The sequence below is a fragment of the Condylura cristata genome, unplaced genomic scaffold (assembly GCF_000260355.1).
Source record: "Condylura cristata isolate star-nosed mole 26May11 unplaced genomic scaffold, ConCri1.0 scaffold00038, whole genome shotgun sequence".
NCBI lineage: Eukaryota > Metazoa > Chordata > Mammalia > Eulipotyphla > Talpidae > Condylura > Condylura cristata.
This window is the reverse complement of record NW_004567139.1, coordinates 8,709,291-8,720,301: the sequence shown is the minus strand read 5'-3', so window position 1 is coordinate 8,720,301 and position 11,011 is coordinate 8,709,291. Positions and strand designations below refer to the sequence as shown.

Genomic DNA, 11,011 nt, shown 5'->3' with positions numbered 1-11,011 from the left:
CAGCGCACCCTCACCCCACACAGCGCACCCTCACCCCACACACCCCACACTCTCACCCCCACACAGCGCACCCTCACCCCACACAGCGCACCCTCTCACCCGCAGGCAGCACCAATGTGGCCCCCCCACAGCGGACGGTTCCACCTTTGGTCACCAGGTGGCGCTTTGCCGACGTGCGACAAACGGAAAAGGAATCCGATGGACTCAGGGCCAAGGCGAGCGCCCCCCGGTGGCGCTGGACCACCCGGGGCCCGGGCTGCGGGTCTGTGGGAGAGCTGGGGGCTGCAGTGGCTCCGAGCCATCCGGGAGGCGTGTCCGGCTTTCCTGGCCCCAGGACCGCAACGGCCAGTGACCCGGTCAAGACGTCGCTGACAGTAACTCAGGCGCCTCTGAGCTTTGGGAGCAGTGGCAGCGGGGCTCTGAGCATGCTGGGCGCTTGCGAGTGCCCACTGCCGGTGCCCTCTGGCCTCCCCAGAGCCGCAGCCGTGTGCAGGGTCCAGGGAAGCTCCCCTCTGGGGACCTCCCTGCCCGCTAGGTGGGCACGGGCTCGGCTGCCGGTGTGGCTGGCGGGTAACCTTTGCAATGACCCCTTAACGTGCTGGTTCCTGGAACACACCGGATGACACTGGCCACCAGTGGCGCCTGCAGAGCTCGTGCCCAGGATGCCAAGCTCAGCCTCCAGGTGGTGTGCCTTTGCCCACTGTGCCCACAATGAAGCAGTGAAATGAAATACACCGAGCTGCCGGGCACAGAGGCCCCGTGTTCTCTTTGTCCTGAGGGTGCTGACCGCTTGGCCCAGCCGTGTCTGAGCCGGCCATCTCCATTTTGCGTCCTCGGGCCCTGCCTGGATTGTCGTCATGGCACACTCCTCCCTGGCGTTGGGAAGAGTTTGTTGGCCCCAGGTGACGCCGGAGAGGCAGGCCCTGCGCCGGGGGGCAGTCCTTGCGCCGGGGGCCCGGCGGGCAGGCAAGGACAGGCGAGGACAGGCTTCCGTCTGCGGCCCCGTTGTGCCAGGGGCTTGCAGCCAAGAGGACAGACGGTCCGGTCCTCTTGTCCCCCCGAACTCAGGAGACACTGCCCCCCAGGAAAGCAGTGGGTGCTGTAGGCGGGTGCAGCGGCCGCTCCCGAAAGAACTGGGCCTGCCGTCTGGGCGCGGCCGGGCTCCCCCGTCCTCTCCACGCCACACGCTGCTCCCATGTCGCGCTCTGTTTGCAGCCTCTGGCTCTGAACTGGGCAAGCTCTTGCTTTTGCCTTAGGTATAACTGGGCGCAGGTCCCAAGGGGCCATGGCAGGCAAGCAGCCAGGCTTACCGCGAAGAACAGGCTTGTCCTTTCGGGCCTCTGGGTGGCAGCATCTCCGTCCTCGGGGCCGCTCTCGACGGAGAAGCTTCACCCCGGAGCTTCTTAGGAAAGGTGGGGGTGGCTCCGCTCCCTAAAACGTGTGGGGTTTCGGGAGGTTATGGGCCTCTGACTCCGCGTCCTTCCCCACCAGCTCAGCCCAGGGCCGGGTGTAGTCAGTTCTCGAGAAGCGACCCTTTGCGCAAGACGGCAGAGACGCTGAGGGCGGAGGGGGACGGGCGGCTTAGGGGGCTGTGTGGAGAGCACAGACATCTTTCTTCAGGCTGCCTCTGCCTCTGCTGTTCCTCTTTTCCCTGTCCTCTGAATCTACACACTTGCCCTTGTCACATTTACCCTTCGAGAGTCCAGACCGAATGTCACCACTTCCAGAGGGCCTGGGCCAGAAGCTTGCCCGAGGCATCCTTGCCCTTCTGTGGGCTCTCGCCCCCACCCCCTGTTCGTGTGGGTCGGGGCCCCCTGTGTTGGGACGCTGCTTCCCAGCAAGCCAGGCCGCGTGGAGCACCCCCAGCCCCCGGGGCAACTGCAGGCCGTGGGGGGACCAGGCCCCAAACAGGGTTTGGCCTGCTGACAGCTTTCCTACTCTTTCTTTTTTTTTGGGGGGGGGGCAGGGCAGGGGAGCTCCAAGAGGGGAGTTTATTCGAGGCCAAAGGATAGTTTTATAACGCAGGGGGTCCCGCTGCGCTCTCTTGCGCGCCGACCTGGGGCTCTGAACCTACTACCAAGTGTCAGCTCCGAGGGGTGGTGTGCGGGGCTTTGGTTCTCCCCGTCTGTTTCCCTTTTTAAGGGGTGTGGAGGAGAAGGGGTAATGCACGAAGGAACAAGCCCACCTCAACTCGGGGGAGTCGTGGACCACCCGCGGGTACCTGTGCAGGTGAACCTGGCAACGACGCTGCCCCAGAAAACCATTTCAATCCCAAAGTCACTTGGGCTTCAGCACAGACTTGCTTTGGTGTCGGATCTTCCCGCCTAATTGCTTTTTGCTTAAGCTTATTTTAGGATTGTTTTAGGCCCCAGCGTGACAGCCCCGGGAGGTGGGGCGGGAGCTGGGCCACAGGCAGGCGACTGTCGGGGTCAGCGCTTCCGCAGCGTGGCCTCCTGACGCCGCGGCCAGGGGAGCAGAGCCGGAATCAGCTTTCCGGGGAACAACTCGGCAAACCGCTTTGGAAAGCCTCACACACACGCTTCCTCTTTGATCCAGTAATTCCACTTCTAGGAATGTGTCCTGCGGACACAGCCAGACAGGCAGGCGGAAATGTCGGGGCAGGCGCTCCGGCAACCTGGCGACTGGGCCTGCGAGGCACCAACGGCCGGCTGCTCTCTCGGCTGGGGCTGCTGCCCGGGCGGACGCCCTTGTTCTCCGCGTCTCCGAGCGCAGAGGGACCACAGGGCCGCGCATGGCAGCCGGAGGGGCGCGGGAGGCGAGCCTGGCAGGCGGGCCCTGAGGGCCGCCTGTGGGCTTCCCCCAGCGGCGAGATTATGGCTGATTTTGTACTTTTCGGTGATTTTCCAGCCTTCTGCTAGGACCCGTGTCCTCTGCCCTTAGAAGAGGCAGCTGGCATATTTGTGATGCAAAGTGTGGCCACGAGACCCACAGAGTGGGTATCTGAGCGCACCGCTGCGGGTCGTGGGTGTTTCCGACAAGGCACACTCCCGGGTCTGAGCGCCCGCCACGGCGCCGGTGCGTCGCCCAGGGGTGCCTCGGTCGGGGCCGCCCCAGGCCAGAGCCGCCCTCAGCAGCAGCGGGAGGAGTCGCCGAGCCCCGAGCTGGAGACCAGGTGGCCCTCTGGCGCGGGAGTGACGCGTTCTGGCCCGGGAACCTGGAGCGGTACTGGGAACTTTGGTCATCCTTAATTTCCCCACAGCATTTGAATAGTTTACAGTTCCCCTTTCTTATTGCCTCATCATCATCAATTCAGAAGTGCAAAGCCAGACACCTGGGTGGGGCCAGAGCGAAGGACCTGACCGTGGGCTGGGCCAGCCTTTGCGGACCCCCAGGCAGCGCCCAGTTCACCCCACGGTGGGAGTGTGGGGGTGAAGGCCCCCTGAGCCTTTGCGGACCCCCAGGCAGCGCCTGGCGCAGCCCACATGGGCTACAGGGGTACCCGTCCTCGCCTCCGAGGGGCTCAGAGTAGAAGCGGGGGGCATCTCTTTCACGTGCCTTGTTCCAGACCTCTGGCTTCACTCCTGCCGCACTGGGTCCCCGGGGCGGAGGCCAGAGGAGAAGCCTGGTGGGGTGAAGGTGGCCGGGGGTGGCTGGGACCCTGGGGGCAGTTGGGGTCTGCATTCGGTGTCCACATTTTGAGTGCTGCCGCGAAGAACTTCACAGAGTGGGAAAGAGCAGACAACCTAGCTCCTTTGCCGCCCCTGGCTGTGACCTTGAGAGCTCCGTCCCCGGAGGGATCTCGTAGCCTCCTCACCAGAGGCCAGTCGGGGCCGCGACCACACCCCCTCCCCTTCTCCCCGCAGTTCCCCTACGCGGCCCCGCCTCCCCAGGAGCCCGTGAAGACCCTCCGAAGCCTCATCAACATCCGGAAGGACACGCTGAGGCTGGTCAAGTAAGTGGGCGGCCGGCCGGGGCTCCTGCGCCCCCCTGCGGCGGCCCGCGGGACTGCGCTCTCCATGCCTGCTTGTGTTGGGGTCCCGTGGGGGGGCGGGGCTCACACTTTCCTGGAAGCTTCACTGGGATCTGGATCTCGCGAGGTTTTTTTTAAATTTTATTTTATTTATAATAGCTTATTTTTACATATTTTGTGCATTTTTCCATCTCAGTTGCAATCCCCTTGGGCTTCCCATCCCCAAATCACCCTGTGCCATCACCATGGTCCAGTGCATTTCCCTCCCCCGCTGTTTCTGATCCCATTCCCCACTCCACCCCCACAAAATGTCTCTGGTGTATAGCTGTTCATCATTATCACTATTTTCTCTCGCGAGGTTTTTTTAAAGAAAAGTTAGCGAACAAGAAAAGTGGGCTGAGCAGACACCGCAGCCAGGCTTTGCGGACAAGGGAGATTTGCACTTGGAGTAGGGTCTTGTTCCGTGTTAATCCACTGTCTCGGTGGCCTCCGCCCAGGGACCCACAGACGGTCACGGCTGTCGGTCACGGTCACGGTCGGTGCCGTCACCTTGTCCTGCCTGGTCCTGTCCCCACTTTGAGGAAACCAGAGTTCGGGTTTCCTGAATGTCCAGGGATGGCGACTCAGAGACAGGCTGTGCACCTGGGGGCTTCTTTCACCCTGATAATGTTTGAATATTTCGCCTGCATGGAGATTCAAGTCCCAGGCCATAAAGTCCGCCCAGTGGGTCCAGTGTGTTCCCTAAGCTGGGCGGTCCCCGCTGCCCGCTGGCTCCGGAAGACCCCCCCCCAGAAAAGCCCCAGTGGTGGCCCTCAGCCCGCCGCCCGCCCTCCTGGCCTGCGCAGCTCTTTGATGCACTGTCCCTGACGGTTTCCGACTGCTGCCGTGTGGGGTCAGCCCTGGGCCGGACACCTGTGGGCCAGTCTGGCTGGCCCCCACCTCTCGGGGGATGAGGCATCCTGCAGATGGAGCTAAGGAGGCCCAGAGCCGACATGGTCAGGCTCTGCCACTCGCCACGGAGGGACAGGCCTGGAGGGCCTGAGCCCAGGGAAGCCCGGAGCCGAGGGCAGAGTTCCTTCGGCCTCCGGGAGCACCTCCGGCTTGAGTGAGCCGGGCTCAGCTCACTGTCGGTGAGGGCGAGGGGACCCTGGGCGCTGGGCGCTGCAGGCCCGGCCGTAGTGCTCAAGGGCGGGAGCCGAGGTGGGGCTGGGTTTTCTGAGCTTATGGCAAGGGTGAATTTTGATTCTCACGTCTTCGGGCAAAGCTAGAGGGCTGGCCATCTCCTTCTGCTTCTCCAAGGCCACCAAACGGTAGTCAGAGTGTTCCTCAAAGCAGACGCCACCGACTGGCACGAGAGGAAGGGTGGCAGGCAGTTTTAGGGACAGGAAGCAGCCGAGGATGTTAACTGCTGCGGTGGGCCCAGGAGCTCAGAATCCTGAGCAAGTGGAAGGAAGAGCCAGTCCGCACGGGGACAGTCCCCAGAGGCTCGGGAACCGGTGGCACCGACCCCCCAGACATGGGGGTGCCTGGCCTAAAGAGGGCTGGCGGGAAGGTTTCCCGCCCCTGCAGTCGGGGGGGCCGTCCCCCAGAGGTGCAGGGGACCCTCCCCAGAAAGTCGAAACCAGGCCTCCCTGGCTCGGGGCCCTGGGCTAAAACCAGGGGGCTCTATGAGTGGGGCGCCTGGGTGCTTCGCCCTCCAGCCTGGCTGTGCCTCCCCTGCCCTCAGAATGCTGCGAGGCAAAGGGACCAGCGGGGGTCAGGGTGGCCGCTGCTGCCCCGAGAGTCAGGGGTCCAGCCGGGAGCAGGCCCAGGGCCAGCCCAGAACTGGCAGAGACCTTGGGTTTGAACTGGCGATGAGGCAGGTGGAAAGCCAAGCAGCTGGGGGAAAACCCAAAACTAAATCACCACAAACCCTAAGAGAAACGTGTGCGGGAAAAGAAAAATAATCACAGAGGTGCAGAGGCTGGAGCAGCGTAGCCCTGGTGATGTGGGGCTGAACAAAGGGCCGCGATACCCCACCCTGGGTGCGGCGGGGGTGTGTGTGGGGGTAACACCTGCACCCTGCGGGAGCCCAGGAGCTGTGCGCTGCGCGGCAACCCCGGCACGCAGGGAGGCAGGCTCAGGCCAAGGCGGGAGGGGACGAGGGGCCAGGTGGCACCTGCTGTTTCTGTAATCAGCCAGGGGCAACTAGTTACACAAAAAAAGCCCGAAAGCATCAGCGGCCAGTGGGCAGGGTTGCTGGGCCGGCCTGGGCCTCTGTGGGCAGGAAAGCCCCACGGCTCAGGCGCAGACGAGGCAGGCTTACAGCTCTGGTCGCTCGCCCCAGAGTCTTCATGGTTTTCCAGATGTGCGGAGGAGGGGAAGGGCCCCGGAGAGGAGGCCGGCAAGGCCAGGGTCCACTACAACGTGGAGTTCACTTTCGACACGGACGTGCGCGTGGCCATCACCATCTACTACCAGGCCACCGAGGAGTTCCAGAACGGCGTCGCCAGGTAGGCGGGCGGGCGCCTCCCGGGGGGCGGCCGGGCCAGAGCTGCGCCCCGACAGGGCTCCGGGCTCCGGCCCCAACCCTGGGGCCCACCTGGCGGTGCGGGGGCAGCTGGAGACGTGATCCTGCAGGTCCCCCCCATGCAGCCACCTTTGGGGGTTTGGGGTGATCCGAGGGCTTCCACAGTTGCCCAGCAAGCGCTCAGGGCAGAGGCAGTAAAGGAGAGATTCCTCCCTGGCACCCGGGGCCACTGGGCTACCGGAGGGCGAGGGCCAGAAGGGGCCAGGCCAAGGCCAGACAGGGTCAGGCGGGGTCAGGCCAAGACCAAGCGGGGTCAGGCGGGGTCAGGAGGGGCCAGGCAGGGTCAGGCAGGGTCAGGCCAAGGCCAGGCAGGGTCAGGTGGGGTCAGGAGGGGCCAGGCAGGGTCAGGCCAAGGCCAGGCGGGGTCAGGCGGGGTCAGGCGGGGCCAGCCCAGCAACCCTCGCCCCTCCGCCCCACAGCTACATCCCCAAGGACAGCAGCCTGCAGTCGGAGACGGCGCACTACCGGCGGGGCGTGTGCCAGCAGTTCTGCCTGCCCTCCCACACCGTGGACCCCTCGGAGTGGGCCGAGGACGAGGTCAGCAGCTGGAGTGACGGCGGGGGGTGCAGCTCACCGCAGCCTCCCGGCCAGGCCCTGAGCGGACCCCTCCCGTCACCCTCACCCCGGCACCTGGAAAGTCCATCCGCAGATGAACCGCAGCGTTCCCCGGGGGTTTTAAAACTCGAGGCTGCAAGTGACCGGACTTAGTTCCACGGCCGGAAGGCTGAGGCCTGTGGGGACTCGGCCACCAGCTCTGCCATGGCCTCTTGTGTTTCCTCCTCCCTGCAGCTCGGCTTTGACCTGGACAGAGAGGTGTACCCGCTCGTGGTCCAGGCCGTGGTGGACGAGGGAGACGGTAGGCGCCTCCTGGGGCTCGCCCCGCCTGCGGCCCCAGGACGGCTCGCCTTGGCGGGCAGCGTTGGGCCACAGGGGCCTCGGGGCACAGGCGCGGGGAGGGGTGGGCAGGCGCGCCGGGCGCTCCGGCCCCCTCAGCGGGGCCTTTCTCTCTTTCAGAGTATTTTGGCCACTGCCACGTGCTGCTGGGCACTTTCGAGAAGGTAAGAGCAGCTTCGTCGGCCCGCGTGGTCGGGGCCCTCTCTGCCTGCGGACAGCTGCTGTGGCGGCCGGAGCCAGCGGAGGTCTGGCGGGGAGCGGCGGCCCGGAGGGGACGCGGGGCCTCGGGCCTCCTCCAGCCACGCCACGGTGGCCCTGGGTCTCCCTTCTGCGAGGGAGGGTCCCCTGGGCCCCAGCCAGGCCTTGGGGAGCTGGGAGTCCGGGGCCGCCCCTGGGGCGTGCGTGAGGGAGGCGGTCGGGGCCTCGGGGCCTCGGGCCCCCCCCAACCGCCTCCCTCCTGTCCCCGCTGCAGCACACGGACGGCACCTTCTGCGTCAAGCCCCTCAAACAGAAGCAAGTGGTGAGTGTGGGGCGAGCTGCCGGCTCCCTGCGCCCCCTCCGGCCCAGCGCCCCCAGCGCCCCAGCCGTGTCCCCCTCGCCGCGTTGCTCAGTCTCAGTTCTGCCCTTTCCTCGAGACTCTTCTTTCCCGCCTCCTACTCGTTTTCTGAAACCGCCGGGGCCTGAGAGGACACGGCCCCTCCTGACCCCTGCTCCAGAATGTGTGAGACGCCCTTCTCTGGGCAGGCGAGGGGTTCGGGGACCCTTTGTTTACAACGCCAGGGCAGGACACTTCAAACAAGAGGGAAAAGTATTGTGGGAGCTCAGCCCTGGGCTGCACTCCTCCCCCGCCCCTTCCAGAACTACAGCCACCAGGGTGCCACACGCCCTCCGGGCACAGGGTGGGCCCTCCGGGCAGGCCTGAGGCCCACGGGTGCCCGAGGGTGGGAGCCCCTGGGCGGGCCGGGGTGGGGGTGCGACAGGCCGCCCCGAGGGGGGCAGACATCCCGCTGTTCCTGAGCCTCTCAGTGAGTCGGCAGTCTCAGCGGTACCCGAGGGTCAGTCTCGCCCTCCCAAGGGGGTCGCTAGGAAGAGCCAGGCGCAGTGGGCAGCGGAGGCGGACCCTGAGCCCAGGTGCTCCCAAAGCGCCGGCCTGGGCCGTGGTGCTGGCAGACTGCGGAGCGGAGGAGGGACGAAACGGGGGGCCTTCGGGGAGGGGCGGCCGGCGCTGGGGGGGGAGGAGTCGCCACAGGGAGAAACAGCAGGAGGGCCAGGAGGGCCCGCTTGGCAGCGTGGAGTTGAGGCCAGGCCAGGGGAGTGAGCGGGCACGGGCCTGGGCATAAGAAACAGGCCCCCAGGGGCCTCTTGCTGGGCACCGGGAGCCCCGCGCCGCTCACTCAGCCCCCCCCCCCCCCATACTGCTCTCTGCTCCTGCGTCTTCCTCTCGCTCCCTTCTTCTCCCCCATCTCTTCCATTCCTTTTTTTTTTTTTTGCATACAAGAATGGGGTACAGGCCAGAGGTGTGGGGGGAGTCCCCAGAGACAGAGTGGGGAGCAGAACTGGCGGATCCACTGCAGCCCACTGCCGAGGGGCAGCGGGGAGACAGGCGGGGTCTGCCGCGCCCTGGGGTCCCTCCCTGGCCGGTGGGGACAGGCTCGGGCTGCAGTGCGGTGACAGCTTCTCAGTGTTGAGCTGTAACCCGTCGCGCCCCGGGAGGCCCTGCCACGCCTGACTTTTACGCCCCCCGCCTCCCTGACGCGCGAGCTCCGCCGCCCAGTCTGTGCTGCCCCTCGGCGCGACGCCCAGCTGGTGCTGCCCGCGTGCCCGCTCGCCTTGCGCCAGTGGTGGGTGGAGTAAACATTTGACTCTCCTTGCACCTCAAAGAGAAAACATCGGTCAGTAAACTCGTCCTCTGCTAGCCTGAGCCTCTGGCTCTCACCGTGGCCCCGAGGTCCGTGGCCCCCAGCGGCGGGGGAGTCCCACGCCTACCTGCCCACGCAGTGGGCCAGCCCTCGACTGTCCCTGTTGCCTTCAGGTGGACGGGGTCAGCTACCTCCTCCAGGAGATCTACGGAATCGAGAACAAGTACAACACTCAGGATTCCAAGGCGAGTCCCTCCTGCGCCCCGGCCCGGGCCCTGCTCTTGCCACGTGAGAAGTAAGATTAGAAGTAGGGGCCAGTGGCCTCATCCTCCTGCCCCCCGGCCCCTGGGGGGACCACTGCCGCCCTCCCCGGGGGGCTCCTGGGCCCCGGCCTCGGAGGACGCGCCTGAGAGAACCCTCCGGGGTGCGCGAAGCCGGTGCAGGAACCCGGGGGGCCACCCGACGGCGCCAGTAGGGACAGGAGCGGCCGCGGTTGCCCCCGAGCGCCCCGGCCCCCGCGTCACGGCCACGCTCTGCCCGCCAGGTGGCCGAGGACGAGGTGAGCGACAACAGCGCCGAGTGCGTGGTCTGCCTGTCGGACGTGCGGGACACGCTGATCCTGCCCTGCCGCCACCTGTGTCTCTGCAACTCCTGCGCCGACACGCTGCGCTACCAGGCCAACAACTGCCCCATCTGCCGGCTGCGTGAGCGGGCCGGGCCGGGCCGTGGGGCGCTGGGCCGCGCCCGCGGGGTCCTGACCGCCCTCTCCTTCCTCACAGCCTTCCGGGCCCTGCTCCAGATCCGAGCCATGAGGAAAAAGCTGGGCCCCTTGTCCCCCACCAGCTTCAACCCCATCATCTCGCCGCAGACCTCCGACTCGGAGGAGCACTCGGTGAGCCCCGCCCCGCGCTCCTGCGGCAGGTCGGCGAACGGCAGCACCTGGCCGAGGCCGCCTGGCGTTAGCCGGCCACCAGCAAGACAGGAAGTGGGGGGCTCGGTGGAGCGGCGGGCAGTGGAGGGCTCTGACCCTGGGGTCCCCCCGGACAGGGTAGCCTGCCTCGGGTTTGAGAGCAGAGTTCTCTGTTTACGCTAATCCTTGAGGAAGGATTAGCCCGTGTCCGGCTCCGGGCCTGGGGACCCGGAGTAGGCGAGGTCATGGGGTCTCCTGGCGCACGCGGGCGTGTCAGGGCCGAGCTCTGGGCCCCACGCGCCAGCTCTGCCTGCTCCCAGGGTGCCGGTGGCGCCTTCCTGCGCCGGGCGGCTGCTTGGGGTGCCGCGGGCTGGGGCCTCAGCCCGAGGGCGCCGTAAGGGGGGTGGCGGTGGAGCAGCGAAAGAGAAGCAAACACATCAAACACCCAGAATCAGTGATAGGCGACTGCAGCTCACCGGATGAGACGCCCTGGGCATAAAAGCAAAGGGCCGCGACAGAAAGATATGGCGTGACGTAGGAGGGCTGGCCACGGAGGCAAACCCTCGCTTCATTTGTGCAAGAGCTGTTCGGAATTCAAAGGCAAACTACAAAGCGTTGAAAGAAAAAAACGCATTCACAGAAGCACAGCAGAGGAAGGGCACAGGGCTCTGACACCCTCACGGGGGCATCGTGGGCACAGGGCTCTGACACCCTCACGGGGGCATCGTGGGCACGGGGCTCTGACACCCTCACGGGGGGCATCGTGGGCACGGGGCTCTGACACCCTCGGGGGGGGCATCGTGGGCACGGGGCTCTGACACCCTCGGGGGGGGCATCGTGGGCACGGG

The 11,011-nt window shown here is 66.2% G+C and overlaps 1 protein-coding gene across 5 annotated transcripts in view; it reads left to right on the top strand.

Annotated features, from left to right (window-relative positions):
- The window catches only part of RNF157 (ring finger protein 157), a 40,647-nt gene that overhangs the window by 16,408 nt on the left and 13,228 nt on the right, over positions 1 to 11,011 (top strand). For all 5 annotated transcript variants that reach the window (XM_012733026.1, XM_012733030.1, XM_012733027.1 and 2 more), the window contains exons 2-10: positions 3,825 to 3,913; positions 6,277 to 6,423; positions 6,920 to 7,037; positions 7,290 to 7,356; positions 7,515 to 7,558; positions 7,867 to 7,914; positions 9,427 to 9,498; positions 9,798 to 9,957; positions 10,033 to 10,145. In XM_012733026.1, coding sequence (XP_012588480.1) covers positions 3,825 to 3,913; positions 6,277 to 6,423; positions 6,920 to 7,037; positions 7,290 to 7,356; positions 7,515 to 7,558; positions 7,867 to 7,914; positions 9,427 to 9,498; positions 9,798 to 9,957; positions 10,033 to 10,145 — 858 coding nt within the window. The remainder of the gene's footprint in view (positions 1 to 3,824; positions 3,914 to 6,276; positions 6,424 to 6,919; positions 7,038 to 7,289; positions 7,357 to 7,514; positions 7,559 to 7,866; positions 7,915 to 9,426; positions 9,499 to 9,797; positions 9,958 to 10,032; positions 10,146 to 11,011) is intronic.